The following is an 18,184-nucleotide window of genomic DNA, read 5'->3' on the forward strand; positions in this document are numbered from 1 at the left end:
CAGCAGGCTAAGACCCAAGGCACATGTACAACTATACTAGTTCGGGAGGGAAGGGGAAATGGAGGATGCTCTGTCTGGTCTGGAGCTGGGGAATGAAAGGAAATCCTGACTGCTCTCCCTGCTGCTGAGATCTGCTTTTGTCCTTTAGCAGGGAGCCTACTGCTTTGGCCTGCAAGATGTTTGACGACTGGTTTTGCAGAGCCAGTATTCCCTGCCCTCCAGGGATCTTCCCAACCCTATGTGGATACTTCACTGGTCTGTGGGCTGGACCCAGGCCCTGCATTCGCACCCCTGCTCCCTGGGAAGGATCTGTGCTGCAAGCTGGGGGGCCATACTACGATTGTCAGATCTATATCCTTTAGAGCCACGGGGTGGGGCGATGGGACTCTACTTTAGGGACTTGCTTTGGAGCGATGGTTTAAAGACAATTCTTGCCAAAGCTGGGAACTGGCGGTCCTAAAGTTGGCTGTGTTTCCATGGTGTCGGCGGCGGAGCCGAGGGGGCGGGTTCACGCAAGCGCCGAGGAAGCCGGTGGGTGGAGTCTGAGTGTGGGTGCGCAGGCGCTGTGGGAGACAGTGAAGCCGGCGGCCGGTGGCCGGGCGGGACCAACAAAGATGGCGGCGGCCCCTGCGGTGGGAGAGATCTGGGCACTAGCTGCGGCTAAAGCTGCAGCCGGGCCCGCGGGGGCGCTGCACGAGGGTAGTAGGGGGTGGCCCTGAGCTGGGGCCTGGCCCCGGCTGGCCTCCCCCGCCGCCTCACCCGGGGACAGGTACGGTCCGGGGCGTTATGGCGTGGGGGTGCCGAGGGAAGACTGTTCCAGACCCGAGAGATCGCCCATCCCAAAGGCAGAGACGCTGGGGGCCCGGCAGGCCTGCGAGAACTGGGCAGGAGGGACCAGCATCCATGGATCGTGTAGAATATGCCGCTGGACCCCGTAGCCAATCAGCAGCCTCGGCCTTTCTGCCCTCGAGGGGGGCGGACCCGGTTGAAACCTCCTGTGGTGGGAGACGTGCAGAGATTAGGGGTCAGGGAGTTAGTTCGTCCTCCCTCCTCGCCACAGCCCCTGAGCCCCAATACCACTTTGGCGCTCAGAGGTGGGGGAGGGAGTGATTCGCAAGTAACCTTTTTAGTGTACTTCATTTGCAGCCAGGAGGGGCAGGGGTTTGAGAATGGAATGCTGTCCTTGGGGCTGTTATACTTGCATCGACACCGCTACTTGACCAGAGGTCCCAAGTGACCCAGAGCGCATCCCACTTGACTAGGCAGGTATGGGGGAACCTTCATGAACACCTAGATTATAAAGACAGCCAAGATAGGAACTCTTTATCATTGGCTCTCCAGTAAAGCAGTATTCTGCTGGAAGGGCGTGAGGAATGTAGAAAGAGTCAAAGCCCTGCCTGCTATCATTCATTCATTCATTTACTCAATGGATACTAAGTGTTTACTTTGTACCAAACACTATACTAGGCACTGGGGATACAATGATTGATATGATAGACATGGTTCCTGCCCTCCATGCATGTAGCTAGTATGGCAGCCTAGGTTCCCACCTCCCTCTATTCAAACGCTGATCGTCTCTTCTCCTCCCAGGTCCAGCCTGTGGTGTCCACAATGCCCCAGGCTTCTGAGCACCGCCTGGGACGGACCCGAGAGCCACCTCTTAATGTCCAGCCCCGAGTGGGATCCAAGCTACCATTTGCTCCCAGGGCCCGGAGCAAGGAGCGCCGAAACCCAGCCCCTGGGCCGAACCCTGTGTTACGACCTCTGCCTCCTAGGCCAGGTCCCCCTGAGGAACGGCTCAAGAAACTGGAGCTGGGACGGGGACGGACCTCAGGCCCTCGTCCCAGAGGCCCAATTCGGGCAGATCATGGAGTTCCCCTGCCTGGCTCACCACCCCCAACTGTGGCTCTGCCTCTCCCATCAAGGACCAACCTAGCCCGTTCCAAGTCTGTGAGCAGTGGGGACTTGCGTCCAATGGGGATTGCCTTGGGAGGGCACCGCGGCACTGGAGAGCTAGGGGCTGCACTGAGCCGCTTGGCTCTCCGGCCTGAGCCACCCACTTTGAGACGTAGCACCTCTCTCCGACGCCTTGGGGGCTTTCCTGGGCCACCCACCTTGCTCAGCATACGGACAGAGCCCCCTACTTCCCATGGCTCCTTCCACGTGATATCTGCCCGGCCCTCTGAACCTTTCTACTCCGATAACAAGATGGTGAGGACTTGCCAGCACATGCCTTCCATGCCCATGTTCCTCCATGCCTCCAGCTTTCTTGCCATCATATGGCTTTCCTTTCCCCTTTTTGCCAAGTTCCTTTTTCACCCCCTTCATTTCAGTAGTTTGGACTCTGCTCTGCCTTATTTAAGTACCCTTAAGCCTCATAGACCCTTTCCAGGGTTGTCTGTGACTCCCCAGAATGGTGTGCCATTTCAGTCCCCAAGGAATAAACCATTTGGAATTCTTTGGGTCCCCAGGCCCTTACCTTCCCTTGCTGTACCTTGTCTCCTAGGATGCTGCCTAGGCCTAATTAATCTCTGGAGCTGAAGAGGGGCGGGCTCAGAACATCTGAGCTCGTGTGGTTGCCCATTTCCCAACCTAAGTGAGCTAGGCTGATTGCAGTTGGAGCCGTCAGGAGAGGGTGCAGGAAGGGGCCACGGGCGCAGGAAGGGGCCTTGGGGGTAGCAAGGTGGGGGTGGGGAGCAGCTGGGCAACCATGCCAGTGCTTGGGGAGTTGCCCCAGGAGCTGCATCGCCGGCTAGCTGGGCAGAGGAGTAAGTGGGGAATAGGTGGGACAGCCATGGCTGAGTCCGTGGTACACTCAGCTGTGATAGGCTTACTGCTCACGGCCATTGAGGTAGGGAGACCCTAATACCCAGTGACGGAAAAAGTGTAGAGTTTGGGGGTGAAGGATGGGGTGGGGAAGGCAGTGGGCAGCATGCTGTCGAAAGGTTAAAGTGCCAGCTGGGATATATGGGAATATGCTGACTGTACTCTGACCTTCCAGGCTCATCACACACTGCTTCTGGGCTCTGGTCATGTTGGCCTCCGAAACCTGGGGAACACGGTGAGAGCCATTCTCCTGTCTTTCCTAACAGGAATGTGAACTGGTGTTGGGGCCAGGCATGGGGAGGGAAACTTGGGGAAGGACAGCACTGAAGTTCTCCTAAGGCTTCCTAGGCACTCGTCTGGGGAGGTAATGGCACTGTCTTTACTGCTCTCCAGTGCTTCCTGAATGCTGTGCTACAGTGTTTGAGCAGCACTCGGCCTCTTCGGGACTTCTGTCTGCGAAGGGACTTCCGGCAAGAGGTGCCTGGAGGCGGCCGAGCCCAAGAACTCACTGAAGGTGGGGCGACAACTCCTGCTCCCTTCTTTCAAGTCCTCTTTTCCCCAAACCCTTGTAGGTCCATCTGCCAGTGCCAGTGGCCCCAACCCTGAAAGCTGGCAGTTGTATCTGTTTTCCCAGTGCCTGACTTCCTAGAGGTTGTTTTCCACCTTCTAAGCCTCCTCTTGATTCCCTCTTCTAGTCATTAACCATTGTTTCCCTTCCCCACTCCCACCCTAATAGCCTTTGCAGATGTGATTGGTGCCCTGTGGCACCCTGACTCCTGTGAAGCTGTGAATCCTACTCGATTCCGAGCTGTCTTCCAGAAATATGTTCCCTCCTTCTCTGGATACAGGTGGGAGAGCTGGAGGGTATGGGATTTCTCTCTGGCCTTGTCTGGGGGTAGGGCCAAGCAGCATTATTCTGAGCCTTGAGACGCTCTTCATCCAGGAATTGGGGACAGATGTCTGGGCAGAGCTTAGTGACTGTGGACTAGGCAGGGGTCAGTTGCCCATGTTCTTTGTCTGACTGCAGCCAGCAGGATGCCCAAGAGTTTCTGAAGCTCCTCATGGAGCGGCTACACCTCGAAATCAACCGACGAGACCGCCGGGCTCCGCCAGTCCTGGCCAATAGTCCAGCTCCCTCCCAACCTCGCCGTGGAGGGGCTCTGCTAGAAGAACCTGAGTTAAGGTAAGGTTGCTCCCCTCCTTCTTCTCCGCAGTAGTTTATCAGCAGCAGTCATCCTTCACAGAAGTAAGCTAGTCAAGATTGAGGATGTAGGGTCCAAGGAAATACTTAGCTCAGAAAATGGTTTGAGAAGCAGTGCAGAAGTAGGAAGAAGGCAGGAGGAGGGAGGCTGAGGGGCACAGATGGAGGCAGAAGATAGTGCTATGGCTGTCACCATATTGACGGAGGAGGGGATAATTAATTTACAAGGTACCTAAGGGGTCTGAAGCCAGGTGGAGGAAGACGGCATGTTCTTCCCTTGTCGACATTCCTTTCTTTTCCTCTCACCTTGGATTTCCCTGGAAAGTCCTCTGAAGCATTACTCCTTTGTCTCTTTCTTGAAATTTAGAGAAGGAGCTGGGGTATGGGTGGGGTACAGGGCTCTGTGGATCATTTCAGTGGTGTTGGGGGTGCCCGGTGTTCCTGCTGTCTCATGGGTGCTCCCCACTTCCCTTGATCTGTCCTAGCGATGATGACCGAGCCAACCTAATGTGGAAGCGTTACCTGGAGCGAGAGGACAGCAAGATTGTGGGTATGGAACGAGACAAAGTGATGGGGAAAGTTAGTGTGTGGGGGATGCGGGCTTGGCAGAAAAAAATCGATCCTGTCCAGGGGTGTAGGAACAAGACTGGATGACAAAAAGGTGGAGAAGTTGTGAGGGGTTTGTGAGGAGTGTCGGTGGTGGGAAAGGAAGGGTCAGGCAAACAGGTGGGAAGAGTTGGGAATCCAAGGAAGCATCTCAGGCATCCCACAATGACTGCTTCTCCTGCCCCTTTGCTTCTATCTAGACCTGTTTGTGGGCCAGTTGAAAAGTTGTCTCAAGTGCCAGGCCTGTGGGTATCGCTCCACGACCTTCGAGGTTTTTTGTGACCTGTCCCTGCCCATCCCCAAGGTGGGATTCCAGAAGATTCCAGGGGTGGATGGGACAAGGGTTCTGTGACCCAACCCTACCCACCCCCAGTGTGGGAGGGAACCCTGTGGGTCTCTGGAGCAGAAATGAAGCTTGGATTAATTGAGAAGGGTTGAAAAAGGAAATTCAGAACATGCTGACCCTTCACTCTCCTTTCCCCCCAGAAAGGATTTGCCGGGGGCAAGGTGTCTCTGCGGGATTGTTTCAGCCTTTTCACCAAGGAAGAAGAGCTAGAATCGGAGAATGCCCCAGTATGTGTGGGTTCACAAGGGATATAGTAAGGGTGGGAGACCTGGGGGGGGCTCCATATGGGTAAAAGGGGTTGCATGATGCCTTAGTATGAAGAATAACACTTATATGTCTGGGTTCGTGTAGGAGTTTCAGATATGTCCTGGGATTCCCAGGGCAAAGGGCAGTAGCCCAGAGGATCCAGAAGTAATAGGGAGCATAGTAAATTTGTATGTGAGTCAGGGTGTCAGAAAAGCCAACTGAGGTGAGGAGCATGTTAACCTTATAATATTATTTGACATTTACTCAGGTGTGTGACCAATGTCGGCAGAAAACACGAAGTACCAAAAAGTTGACAGTACAAAGATTCCCCCGAATCCTCGTGCTCCGTATCCTAATCTTCAAATTCTTACTTCTCCTATTCATTCTTTTTCCTCATTCCCCATGTTTGCAGAGGTTGGACATTTGGGAATTCAGTTTTCCTTAGGAAAAGCCTGCCACTCCACCTTTCCCTACCAAGCTCCCCATGTGTGTTCAGGGAGGGGAGTGGACAACATTCAATTCCTCAGCCCCCCTCAGAGGCCCTCTGCCTCCCAAATTCTCCTTAACCAGAGCTTAGATCTTAATCGATTTTCCGCCTCCCGAGGCTCCATCAAGAAAAGTTCAGTAGGTGTAGACTTCCCGCTGCAGCGACTGAGCCTAGGGGACTTTGCCAGTGATAAAGCCGGTGAGTCTTGTAGGGAAGGTCCTGAGGAGCTCCCATGAAGGGGAGGGAGAGAGTGGGAGTGGGGCACAGCTCTGACTATAGAATTTGGTCATCTCTAACCCCGAAGGAAGCCCCGTATATCAGCTGTATGCCCTTTGCAACCACTCGGGCAGTGTCCACTATGGCCACTACACAGCCCTGTGCCGGTGCCAGACTGGTTGGCATGTCTACAATGACTCTCGGTGAGAATAGCCTCCTATTCAACTCCTGCCCCATTCCCGCTGCAGCCCTGACACCTTTCCCTAATACGAAGCCCCAGGAGAGCACAGTGCCTGGTAAAGGGCGGGCGGTGGGTGGGTGTGTGTGTGGGTATGGGGGCGTCTTTCCTGATCACTACCGGGATGCTGTGAGGTTGATCATGTGGGGAGGGGGGAATATGCAGGAATGATCACACCTCCTTCCCCATCTCCCTTCTTCCTAGTGTCTCCCCTGTCAGTGAAAACCAGGTGGCATCCAGTGAGGGCTACGTGCTGTTCTACCAACTGATGCAGGAGCCACCCCGGTGCCTGTGACATCCCCTTTAAGCCCTGGCACCTGTGAAACCCTTTCAACACCCTCAAGCCCCCAGGCTCCCCATTTACCTCAGAGACGTCTATTTTTGTGTCTTTTTAATCGGGGAGGGGGGAGGGGGTGGTTGTACCTCCCATTATTTTTTTTATTAAAAAATACCCTTCTACCTGGAGGCTCCCTTGTCTCCCAGCCCCATGTACAGAGCTCCCCAGGCCCCTGCCCGTGTACAGCCCCCAGACCCTCTACAGTCTCACTTTTTTTTTGTGAATAAATTTATTAAGAAAAAATGATGTCCTTATTTGTATTTGTGCTTAAGGGGGGTGGAGATACAGAACTAGGCCGAATTGGAGTCTTCCTGGGACTCAGTTCCCTCTCTGAACAGATGGGGGCGCGCTCAAAGCCGTGGGGGTGGGAGTGGGGATAGAGGTGCCGGACCAGGACACGTTAATGCCAAGGTTTGACCACGCAGTGAAGGTTTACATTGGGAGGAAAAGGGAAGGCGAGTTTGAGACTCGTGAAGCTGTAAGGAAGCCTGGAGCTAGAGCGCAGGCACTGGGTAGACGGGTTCTGCCGGCGTAGGGAGCTGCCCCCTCGAGAGCGAGGTGCCCAAGGACCCCTGTTGATAAACACGGTACGTTGCCGGGCCGCCCTAACTCCCGTAGGTCCAGGCTGTTGCTAACATCAAGGAGCTGTTTATGGAGCCACCTCCCCACGGACCAGCCTCCAGTGTCCCTATCTACTCTCCCTACAACCAAAGCTCATGAGGCCCTCCCTCCAGGGTTCTCAGCCTAGCTGGGCCTGGGAGCTCGAGCTGGGGAATGCTAACCAGCACGCAGCTCTCGCCGCTCCAGCCTTGAGGCGAAGTCAGTGATGGATACGGCTGCTCTCTCCAAACTGGCATCGAACCAGTTAACTAACCTCCAGCTCCAGAGAGCAACCTTCTACAGGGGCCAGCCCCCCGGCCTTTGCGGGAGGAGGAGCCGCTGCCTGTTCAGTGTTTTCATTGGTGAGTGTGATCGGGGCCTTCCAGGACCCACCAATCCAGGAGCAGGAAGGTAAGGTCAGGAGTGTGCCGCGAGAATAGAGTGGACGGAGAGTCGGAGAGACCGAAAAACTGGGGGGAGGGGAGGGGAGGCGGTGGAGGCAGCGGACTGAAACTCTAGGCCTAGTGGGGGCGGGCGGGAGGAAAAGCGCTTCAGAAGACCGGCGGCAGGCCGGAGCCCAGAGCCCTGCGCTAGCAGATAGCGTGGGTGTGGCCCTTATCCACCTCCCAGCCCCCGTCCCTGGGACGCCGGCGGCGTGATGTGCTGAGACCTCTGTCTCCTCCTTTACCCTAATTTTTCTCGTTCCTCTCGTGGGTGAGTCCTAGGCCCTGGGCGGGGACCTCACAGTTCCACCAACCCATCCGCGGGCTCTGCCTTAGTTTCCCCTAAAGCAGCGAATGGCCGGGGGTGGAACGCGGAACCCGCAGGTCTTCTGGAGAGCAGGGTGCTTCTGGTCAGCCTGTCCGTATCGCCTCCACACCCGCAGGCTTCACCATGGGCCGGACCGTGGTCGTGCTGGGCGGAGGGATCAGCGGCTTGGCCGCTAGTTACCACCTGAGCCGGGCCCCTTGTCCCCCCAAGGTGAGTGGCCCCCGCCTCCGTGCCAGAGGGAGCCTCCTTTAATACTCCTCTCCCATTTTCAGCAAGAGGGAATGAACCGCCCCATTCCCCTCCTGACCCTTTACGCCGCCGCGGCTGCGGCCGTGGCTATAGGCTGCAGTGGCTCCCTCTTGTCCCCAGGTGGTATTGGTGGAGGGCAGCGAGCGCCTGGGAGGCTGGATCCGCTCGGTACGAGGGCCAGATGGTGCTATCTTTGAACTTGGACCTCGAGGAATTCGGCCAGCGGGAGTCCTGGGAGCCCGGACCCTGCTCATGGTGAGCGGCTTGTGGAATGCCTAGGAGAGGTTGTGGAGGGACCTTCACTAGAGAATAGAGTGAAGGGGAGCAAGTAGATTTGGTGGTCAGTCCTTTCCTTAGTTCATGCTCTTTCTGAGGACGTGTGGAGCAGGTTTCCGAGCTTGGCTTGGACTCAGAAGTGTTGCCTGTCCGGGGAGACCATGCAGCTGCCCAGAACAGGTTCCTGTACGTAGGTGGCGCCCTGCACGCCCTGCCCTCTGGCATCAGGTAATGCTCTCACCTCCTTACTGCCATCCTTCTCCTCTGCTTCCATCCTCATATCCCTTCCATTTCCTCATCTTCCAGTTTGTCAGCCCTCCCAGCAAAAGGGGTCAAATGAATGGAAATGACCCCCTGGAGCTGGGGGGTTAAATCAGAGCTCCCTCTTCACTGTGCCTTCCTCCACGCAGGGGGCTACTCCGCCCTTCCCCTCCCTTCTCCAAACCTCTGTTTTGGGCTGGGCTGAAGGAGTTGACTACGCCCCGGGGCAAAGACCCTGATGAGACTGTGCACAGTTTCGCCCAGCGCCGCCTTGGTCCTGAGGTAACACCGCCCAGAAGCCCCCAAATCCCTCCCCTCCTAAACCAGCTGCAGATCCCCATACTCGAACCTACCACTAGGGCCTCTTCTGTACCATCTGAAAATGCCCTCTTCTCTTCATACCCAGTAGCCCCCCAAACTCAGTGTTGGGGGTGAATGCCTTCATTTCCTTTCCATCCTTCTGTAATAGTGGGACTGCTTTCCAACCAAACCCCACCCCACCCCTCTTCTCTGCCAAGCAGGGACAGTGGAAATTAGTGCAGCTTATTCCTTGGCCTCTCAATCCCAGTCTCACCCTTAAGGTGGCGTCTCTAGCCATGGACAGTCTTTGCCGTGGAGTGTTTGCAGGCAACAGCCGTGAGCTCAGCATCAGGTCCTGCTTTCCCAGTCTCTTCCAAGCTGAGCAAACCCATCGTTCCATATTACTGGGGCTGCTGCTGGGGGCAGGTGAGGGGGGAGTTGGTTCGAGGGTTGAAGATATTAAGGACTGCCAGAGTGAGGGACTGGAAGCAAGGGGTGCTATTTTAATGATTTTTCTCTACTTCCTCCTCTGCAGGGCGGGGCCCACAGCCAGACTCAGCCCTTATTCGCCAGGCTCGGGCTGAGCGCTGGAGCCAGTGGTCACTCCGTGGAGGGCTGGAGACATTGCCTCAGGCCCTTAACACCCACCTGACTAGTAGGGGTGTCAGTGTTCTCAGAGGCCAGCCAGTCTGTGGGCTCAGCCTCGAAGCAGAAGGGTGCTGGAAGGTAGGAGAGTCCCCTGGAGTGTAATGAACCTGTTAGAGTTTCCAACTTTGTCTAAATGCTTTAGCCGGCAGGACTGGAGTTTCTCCTTGTTCTCCTGTCCTAGAAGCTATTTAAATATGGGCTACTCCACATTCCTAGGCCTTATTTTTGGACCTTCCTCCAAGACCTGTTTGATCCAAACCTGTGGATAGAATATATATAAGTGGCTCCCAGCTAGGGGAAAGAACCACTGAGCTCCACTAAACATTTCAGAGTAGCCCACTGGCTTTTGTCTGGCCCACTTCCTGGAGTAATGGGGGGATGATTTTTGTGCTGACTACTTAGTCTCTTCATCCTGACTCAGCACCCAGTCTCTCTCCTGCCTGGGAAACTAAGGCAAAATTCCCATGATCTCTGTGTCTTTTAAATGTTTTCTTCCTCTCAGGTGTCTCTAGGGGACAGCAACCTGGAGGCTGACCACATTGTTAGTGCCATTCCAGCTTCAGGTAATGTGGTGGTCACCCTCCCCTTCTCCAACCAGGTTGAGGCAACGTAGCTTCTTTCTGGGCCAACAGGACCATGCCATGCCCCTGAACTGGTCAACCCTGTGGGAGTCTAATCCCAAGGAGGGTTGGTAAAATTGTAGTGTGAATGCCTCCTGAGGCAGGCCTCTGCCTGCTCTCCTCCAGTGCTCAGCAAGCTGCTCCCTGCTGAGGCTGCACCGCTGGCTCGTGCCCTGAGTACCATCACTGCTGTGTCTGTGGCTGTGGTGAATCTACAGTACCGAGGAGCTCGTCTGCCTGTCCAGGTGTGACACAGAAGAAGGGGAGATGTGGGCTCAACTGGAACTCTTCCCTCCTGACCCAGTCTCTTCCTTTTCTCCAGGGATTTGGACATTTGGTGCCATCCTCAGAAGACCCAGGCATCCTGGGAATCGTGTATGACTCAGTTGCTTTCCCTGAGCAGGATGGGAGCCCCCCTGGCCTCAGAGTGACTGTGAGAGAAGGCAGCTTTGCTTAGTGGGAGTTTCCCAAGAGCTCCTCTGTGCCCCAGTGTAGTAAGGCCAGGCTGGTCAGTGCCGTATTCCCTCCTTAGGTGATGTTGGGAGGTTCCTGGTTACGGACATTAGAAGCCAGGGGCAGTGTCTTATCTCAGGAGCTGTTCCAAAAGGAGGCAGAGAAAGCAGCTGCCACTCAGTTAGGACTGAAGGAGCCACCAAGTCACTGCTTGGTCCATCTACACAAGGTAAACACTCCTCAGCTACCCACTGGAGGCAGGGACTAGTACATTTGTCATTGTCTACCCAGGCCTGGGACATCAGTAGTAATCTTTCCCTGTATCCCCTCTTCTCTCCCCAGAACTGTATCCCCCAGTATACTTTAGGCCACTGGCAAAAATTGGGTAAGTTGGGAAAGCAGCTGGGCTGAGAAGAGCTATGAAAATAGACCCCCAGCTGTAACATTCCTTTTATCTTTTCCTCCCAGAGTCAGCTTCCCAATTCCTGGCTGCTCAGAAGCTGCCTTTGACTCTGGCCGGAGCCTCATATGAGGGGGTTGCTGTCAATGATTGTATAGAGAGTGGGCGCCAGGCAGCAGCCCGTGTCCTGGGCACAGAACCTAACAGTTGATCTTCAAACCCCACTTCTTCCTGCCCCTGCTGACAGAGATTCTCTCACCCATGAAAATAAAAGTTGCTGGAGCTTGGCTTGGTCTGGCTGTTCTGTCTCCTGTGGGCGTGGGTGGGGTGGGTGAGCAAAGGTAGGTAAAGGGTGCTTAGGATACAGAAAGCAGGAGCAGAGGCAAGACAAAGTCCTTTATTAGAAAATATATCAAAATCCCAGCCCCCTGAGCAAGGTCCAGAAGAGGGAGCTACTCCAGCACTGGCAGAAAGTACCCTGGGAGGGGCTTCCTTCAAACACACTTCCTGGGAACCATAAATAGAATAAATATTCACAGAGGTCCCGGGAGAAGTCAGAACACTCTTCTCTCCATGGAAGAGGAAGGGATTTGGGGTCCAGCCCTGCTCTTACCCCATGGGCAGGGGACTCCTAGGAGTCATCACAGAAAATCATGACATCGAGGATTCACAGTCGTAAGCCCTGGCTGGTGACCCTAGAAAGAGGGACCCCCAGGGCTAGAGGAGCCCAGCTCCAGTCCAGCAGTGAGGAGAGGCCCCTGCCCCCAGCACGGCAGTAGAGTTCATTTCCCCCACATCCCCTCTAAGAGCAGTGAGGAGCTGAGGGTGGGGAGAACACAACTCTTCTGATTCAGTTTCATGATTAAGGAGGAGTCAGTGTGAACCATGGGGAGCTGTGTGGTTGGCAGCAGGCAGAGGGTCGGGCCTGGCTGGGGGCCGGCGCTGCAGCATCTCCTGACGGAAGGCCTGGGAGGAACCAGGTGGGTAACGGGGACCAGAGGGAGTCTGAGGACCCCGAGGGTCAGTTCCAATGTCTGCTGTGATGTTGGTATATAGAGGGCCCAGCTCTCGAGCCAGCAATCGGTATGTCAGTGAGTTCATCCCATCTTGAGTCCAGGAATTCCGGGTTCGGACCAGGAGGTCAAATCTGAGGATTAGAGATTGGAGACTAAGACCTGGAAAGGAACAGCCAGGAATCTAGGAAACTTCAGGAGCTGCCTGGCTAGGGTGCAGAATCCTGAGGATCCAGTAATAATTCCCGGGCAGCCCTCTCATCCTACCTGTGGGGATTTTCCTCGTTGCCCTTATCTCCTCGGTGCTTCACCATCTTATAGTGTCCCACAGATGTGGGGGGCCGAGAGATCTTCATCCCAGCCAGGCGTACCCTATGGAAAAAGCGAGGGCAACTTGGAGGATCCAGAGCAGAAGAAAGCTGCTGACAGGTGAGCAAGAAGAGCTAAGGCTAGCAAGGATGGAATTGCACGTTTCTTTACACAAAGAACAGCTATTACTAACTAGGCAAAAAAAAGTGCCAAGTACTGGAAGGGGAGAGAAAGTCAAACAGAAAGAAGGAAATGGCTGAAGAGAATGTAAAAGCCTGGATGTATCCAGATCCTCAGGGCCTACTGCCAGGCACCCTGGGGGCTTTAAACAATTGGCAGAGGTAGATTTGCACCTCCCACCTTTGTTTCCTAAGTGGCTCCCAGGAGCTGCCCCTGCAGTCTGGAAAGGACCGGGAGAGGAGCCATTTTCTCCAAAAGGGAGGGCAAGACTGGGAGTCACAGACCCAAGCTCAGCAATTCTTATTTAGATGAGTAGCTGAGCTGCCTCAGCTCTGCCACATCCCCTACCCGCCCCCCCACCCACATTAAGAAAAGAGTGGAACCAAGTAATCAGGACCTGGAAAGAAACAAACTCCCACTCTGACACACAGAAGCAAGAAGTGAAGATAGCCTGGGAAGGTACTGAAAAGAATACATACATTTAGAAATTGCTGGGTGCTTTACACACATACGGAATAAAAGAATTCATAGAGATGTCATATCAGAGGACAGAGGGGGAGGAGAAGCAATGGGTCCAGTATATCAAGCCCAAATAGTCAAATGACAGATAGAAAATTGGGTCAGCTGAGGCTGAAGGTCAAAATGTTTCACACGCTAAAAATAAGTTGGCATCATGCCAATGGCACAGACTTTTAAAAAAAAAAAGTGGTTCTGGGCTATGTGGAGCTGAGCCTCTCCTCTCCCAGCCCTGAAAGGAAGTGTGGTTTGGATGCAACCCTAGCAGAGGCAGGACTAAACTGTCTGTAGGCCCCTTTCCAGCCCTGGAATCCCGTGATACTATAGCCTACTGATCTTATCTTCTCTCCCAGGAATGTAACTAACCAGATCTAAGAGACTGAAGGATAAAAGAATGGGGAGCAGCATGCAAAGCCTGACCTGGGTAGACTGAAAAGACTAAGGGAGAGGAATGGGCACAGTGCAGCACCAGGGAGCTAAAAGTTAGTGGTAAAGGGCTATGGCTAGGGGTGGTCTCAGAGGACAGTGGTCTAGGCTGGGGTTAGGGAGGGAGGTGGAGGCAGGAAGTCTGACCTGGTAGCAATGTCATCATCCTCACCACCCCAGCCCCAGTATTCATTGGGGAAGCCATTCATCTTCAGATACTGGTCAGGAGTGAGCGCCGAGACCCCTCCAAAGTACTGGGGGTACGGGAGGCTGGGGAGAGAAACACCCTTGGATTCCACAAGTCTTCTGGGGGGCCATCCCTCCTTCTTCCACTGGGTGGTGGAATTCCTGCTTCCAGTACCCTCTCATGCCCTCTACCTGTATCCAAACTTGTTCATGGCAACAGCAACATGCCGGGGTCCTCGGGGGTCACACACATACAGATTGTGGTCGTTCTCTGGCAAGAGGTCCACATCATGCAAGAACAAGCAGTCCCATTCTTCATCACGCAGGGCCTCCCGCACCCCAACATTCAGCAACTTTGCCCTGTTAAATGTTCCATTTCCAGCCTGGAAGATAATGGCGGAGGACCAAACTAGGTCTATAGGTAGCATGGAAAAGAAGCATAAAAGTGAAAAGAGGGAAATCAAAGCGGGATATGGGACAAGGAGAATGAAGAGAAAGACAACTTCTTTGTTTTTTCATTCAACAAAAAAATTTTTGAGCAGCAGTATGTGCCTGACACTTACATGCTGCTATTTAGCATTTAATCCCGACAACAAACAAACCATGTAGAACAGGTGGTATATTAGTTATCACTCTTTGCCTCATTTTAGCAGGTTGGGTATCTTGCTCAAGGTGACATATGGAACAAGTGGCAGAACCCAGAATTTTAGCCCAAATCTATCCACTTCCAAATTCAAGAACGGAAAAATCATGGAAGATTATAGGACAGTGGGAATATCCTTAAGGAGAAGTAAGGGACTAACACGTTGGCAGAGCAGTGCCAGCTGCTGCTTTCTTTTTATATGTGTGTGTGTGTGTGTGTGTGTGTGTGTGTATTGTTTTTTTGTGGGGGGCTACATCGGGTCTTTGTTGCTGCAGGCAGGCTTTCTCTAGTTGCGGGGAGTGGGGGCTACTCTTTGTCACGGTGGCTTCTCTTGTTGCGGAGCACGGGCTCTAGGCGCGCGGGCTCAGTAGTTGTGGCTCGTGGGCTCTAGAGTGCAGGCTCAGTAGTTGTGGTGCACGGGCTTAGCTGCTCTGTGGCATGTGGGATCTTCCCAGACAGGGCTCAAACCTGTGTCCCCTGCATTGGCCGGCGGATTCTTAACCACTGCCCCACCAGGGAAGCCCCCTGCTTTCTCACATTCAACAGTCTGACCCTCTTTTTTTTTTTTCTGTCTGACCCTCTTAAAATTATTTCAGGGATCCATTATATAAGAGTGGAGTGGAATTTGTTTGAGGCTTCCTTATAAGAAAGAAAATCAGAAGGGTATGGGAATTGGGGGTACCTGGTGGATGACATAGATGCCATAAGCGAGCTGCTGGCGTTGCAGGAATGGGTGCAGGTGGTAGAGCAGCAGGCGCAGGTGGTGCTCCCGGGCACGATGGGGCACAATAATGGCTGTTCGGGACCGGGGCTCACACCCTGCAGGGCGGTACCGGCCCCCCGGTTCCACCCGGGGATTTCTCTCCACAATCTCTACCAGTGATGGCACTGGGCTAAAGGACACGGACACGGGACCCACTGTTGGGAGGGAATGGCAAGGTCAGGGATTAGAAGGGCAAGAAGAACTGTCCCTGGCAGTCTGATTCTGGGGCTCAGCTCCCCCAAGGGCTTGCTCAAAAATCTCACAGAACCTTGAGTTCCCCATCACTGGGACAGCTTTGCAAAGTCTGGAAGGTGAAGGCTCCTTACCTAGCCTACCTTCTTATTAGGGTTCCATAACTCCCCCCTGCCTCACAAGGTTAGAAGCTTACAGTCAGGGGATGGAGAGAACAGACGGACTTCCAACTAACTCACTAAACTAGGAGTGATCTAGAAAAGAAGCAAGTCCTAGCCCGAGGCAAGAAGAGCCCATAAATGGGCCGTGGTTCAACCCAAGAGCCCAGTCGAAACTCCAAATTTAGAGTCCATTCTATCTCAACCTCAGCCTCCCTTCCAGTTACGTGACCCTCCTGTTCTAAGACCCACTCCTGCCATCCTATGCCTGTTCAAGCCTCCCTGTCCCCACACCTTGGCCTTGCCTTCACTTCCGCCTTCCTTCTCCACTCACCTAAGAGAGGAGATCGTTCTGGACAGTAGGGCAGACCTTGAGGAGCTGGGGGGCCCCCTGGGGCAACAGGGGCCCCAGGCAGGTGACTGAGGTTACTGTAGACATCATGGGGATGAGAGTAGTCAAATGTTGGCTCCTGCTCTCGGCCAAATAGAGCGCTGAGGCTTCGGAAGCCCCCCAGCGACAGGTACATCATGACAGCCAGCTGGGAGCCCACAAGCAGGGCCAAAGTGCAGGGTCGCTCCAGCAGCCTCCGCAGCATCCTGGGGTGTAGTCTGGAGAGGGAGAGAGGAGAGTGCTGGGGCAGGCAGGAAGAGAGCAAGCCAGCAAAAAGAGGTCATTGGGCAGGGATGAAGGTGGTGCCAGGGGTAAAGAGGAAAAGAACAAAGTCACAGAAGGGAGCACACAGATGTATGGAAAGAAATAGAATGCTACCACTAGCAGACCTACCACCTGTCACTTCCAGCCCAAGTTTCACTCTCCTCCACCCCTCCCTCAAACCACTGCTATCACCTACTATCAGTCCCCAAGAATGCTTACATCATTCATGTCCCAAGGCCATTTCAGAGCATTCTCTGGACAACCTCCCTTCCAATTTTAGAGGGGGTAGAGATAGACTCACCTAGGTTCAAGCTGCCTTCTTCAGGATCATGGGGACTCCACGGGGTCCCGGGGGAGCAGAGATGTGAGGCATTATATAAAATTGGAAATGTCACAGAGGACAGAGAAAGGCTCCATCCAGCACTCCAACAGCAATCTTAGGACCAGCTGAAACAGAAGTGGTCAAGGATAGCCAGCCACCCACAGAGGGGCAGAGACGAGGATCAGGGTGAAACTGGTTTCCCAGCTGGGGAAGGGAGGGAAAGTGGTTGGAGAGAAGAGGGGTGAAGCAGCAGATGCTAGGTCCCTGGCCTCTCCCCCATAACCCTCTAGTGTGTCAGATTCACTCTATACTTAACCATCCTCCACCCCAGCAGGACCAACCTGTTTGGAGAGTGGGGACAGGGAAGCTATCGGAGATCTTACTTTCGCCAGGGGGTGAGGCAGTCTTAACAGGACTGTGGGGTGGCCTCAAGAGAACCCAGGGAGGCGGAAGAAACTGGTTCCTTTCCGTTCTTCACGTTTCTGGGAGCTAGCTCCGCAGGTGCAGGGAGCGTGACCACCTGGGAGCTGCATGCAAACAACCTCGGAGCGCGGCGGGGAATAGGTTGGGGGTAGCATCCCCTAGCTTTTTCTACCTTTCCCAGGTCTTATCGGAGGTGGGGATCAGGGGTTATTGGTGAAATGAGATAGGGAGAGGGAGGGCTGGGCAGAACCTGTCAGAGGTACCTGGGCTAGCTCACCTAGAGGGCGTGGTCAGCGCTCTGCAGGGGGTTACAGCCCAGTTGTTTCGGAGCACCCTCATCCCACCCCAGTCTCCTCCTGTGTTTGCTCTACCTTGCAATGTGAGCCCACCGGCCTCTGTCCATACTTGCACTTACGTCCCCCTTCCCTGCTCAAGGCTGTCTCCAGCCTTTACCCAAAACTTCTCACCTTCCCAATTTCCCGAACCTTTCTCCCGTGCCTCTCACCCCACCAGCCCCAGACCACACACCTGACCTTCTGCAGCCAGTCGTCACCACCTCCCCGACAGCCGGACAGAAACCTCTGCCGCCATCTTGGAAGCGGGAGCTGCGGGGGCGGGGCCTCGCGTCACGGGGCGGGGCCTCGGGTGGAGCCGCCCCGGCCCGCGAAGCGCAGGGTCTGAGCACCGCGCGGCCTGTGGGGTCCGGGTGAAGCTACTGCGCAGGCTTCTCGGGGCTCGATTCCTCGGGAGAAGGCGCGGGGGCTCATCCCCATCGGACCGACTTCCAACGGGATTCCACCCCTCACCCCTCACCCCTCACCCCTCAGACTTGTGAAAACATCAAGTCAAACCGGGACCTTTCTCGGAGCCAAGACGTACTGAGAGGCCGGTGCATCGGAAGACCTCGCTATCGCCCCAAGTTGACCTGAGCCCCTTTCCCAGTGTGTCAGCGGCGCCCCCTTTAACCTAGTGCCACTTATTATGAAAATTATTTCTTGCTCAGGGTACATCGTTGCAGAGTGCTCTGGCGCATTTTTGTATCCCCAAGGTATCCCGCAGGCCTTGAAATAGAAACGCTTAATAAAACAAGGAAACGTTGAGTGTGGAGGGAAGGGCAGCGTCCGCTTTAATGTAAAAATGTGTTTCCCCAGATGTTAGAGTAAGATGGACGCTTCATTAATATGCAATATGTTTTATCTTGTGGCTTCTACAACCCCCTTAGCATATTGTGCTCCTTAGAAGCAGATCATCACACTGAGGAAACTTAAATAACTCGCAGTGTCTGCCTCAAAAAGCTCATGTTCTTTTGTGTGGGGT

General features: G+C 54.4%; 3 protein-coding genes across 8 annotated transcripts; 2 read left to right on the plus strand and 1 right to left on the minus strand.

Moving 5' to 3' along the window:
• The first annotated feature begins 41 nt into the window (after nucleotides 1-41).
• Nucleotides 42-6,738, plus strand: USP21 (ubiquitin specific peptidase 21). Of its 3 annotated transcripts, none has more exons than XM_082612839.1 (13): nucleotides 42-769; nucleotides 1,591-1,950; nucleotides 3,002-3,061; nucleotides 3,220-3,340; nucleotides 3,563-3,674; nucleotides 3,854-4,009; nucleotides 4,513-4,577; nucleotides 4,834-4,937; nucleotides 5,120-5,206; nucleotides 5,494-5,572; nucleotides 5,803-5,910; nucleotides 6,017-6,131; nucleotides 6,371-6,736. In XM_082612839.1, exons 2-13 carry the CDS (start codon nucleotides 1,612-1,614, stop codon nucleotides 6,459-6,461), a joined length of 1,437 nt encoding a protein of 478 aa, XP_082468965.1. In that variant the 5' UTR covers nucleotides 42-769; nucleotides 1,591-1,611; the 3' UTR covers nucleotides 6,462-6,736. The 3 variants fall into 3 exon arrangements, with proteins under 3 accessions (XP_082468965.1, XP_082468963.1, XP_082468964.1); XM_082612837.1 differs by having other exon boundaries at nucleotides 1,591-2,211; nucleotides 6,371-6,735; XM_082612838.1 differs by lacking the exon at nucleotides 6,017-6,131 and having other exon boundaries at nucleotides 1,591-2,211; nucleotides 6,371-6,738.
• Nucleotides 6,739-7,613: 875 nt separating this feature from the next.
• On the plus strand, nucleotides 7,614-11,368 carry PPOX (protoporphyrinogen oxidase). 3 transcript variants are annotated; one of them, XM_082614199.1, is made up of 13 exons: nucleotides 7,615-7,817; nucleotides 7,990-8,084; nucleotides 8,244-8,378; nucleotides 8,512-8,627; nucleotides 8,810-8,942; nucleotides 9,242-9,386; nucleotides 9,496-9,686; nucleotides 10,111-10,171; nucleotides 10,355-10,473; nucleotides 10,551-10,661; nucleotides 10,761-10,910; nucleotides 11,024-11,066; nucleotides 11,150-11,368. In XM_082614199.1, exons 2-13 carry the CDS (start codon nucleotides 7,998-8,000, stop codon nucleotides 11,290-11,292), a joined length of 1,434 nt encoding a protein of 477 aa, XP_082470325.1. In that variant the 5' UTR covers nucleotides 7,615-7,817; nucleotides 7,990-7,997; the 3' UTR covers nucleotides 11,293-11,368. The 3 variants fall into 3 exon arrangements, with proteins under 3 accessions (XP_082470326.1, XP_082470325.1, XP_082470327.1); XM_082614200.1 differs by lacking the exon at nucleotides 8,810-8,942 and having other exon boundaries at nucleotides 7,614-7,817; nucleotides 9,229-9,386; XM_082614201.1 differs by lacking the exons at nucleotides 7,615-7,817; nucleotides 7,990-8,084; nucleotides 8,244-8,378 and having other exon boundaries at nucleotides 8,516-8,627; nucleotides 9,229-9,386.
• A 101-nt stretch (nucleotides 11,369-11,469) lies between these two features.
• On the minus strand, nucleotides 11,470-17,475 carry B4GALT3 (beta-1,4-galactosyltransferase 3). 2 transcript variants are annotated; one of them, XM_082613839.1, is made up of 8 exons: nucleotides 17,396-17,475; nucleotides 16,424-16,569; nucleotides 15,802-16,076; nucleotides 15,037-15,272; nucleotides 13,904-14,094; nucleotides 13,673-13,795; nucleotides 12,362-12,466; nucleotides 11,470-12,228 (listed from the first exon to the last, which is right to left on the minus strand). In XM_082613839.1, exons 3-8 carry the CDS (start codon nucleotides 16,061-16,063, stop codon nucleotides 11,955-11,957), a joined length of 1,191 nt encoding a protein of 396 aa, XP_082469965.1. In that variant the 5' UTR covers nucleotides 16,064-16,076; nucleotides 16,424-16,569; nucleotides 17,396-17,475; the 3' UTR covers nucleotides 11,470-11,954. The 2 variants fall into 2 exon arrangements, with proteins under 2 accessions (XP_082469965.1, XP_082469966.1); XM_082613840.1 differs by having other exon boundaries at nucleotides 15,802-16,099.
• Between the last annotated feature and the right edge of the window lie 709 nt (nucleotides 17,476-18,184).

This window comes from Mesoplodon mirus (assembly GCF_964341445.2).
Source record: "Mesoplodon mirus genome assembly, chromosome: 3".
In the NCBI taxonomy this organism is placed as follows: domain Eukaryota; kingdom Metazoa; phylum Chordata; class Mammalia; order Artiodactyla; family Ziphiidae; genus Mesoplodon; species Mesoplodon mirus.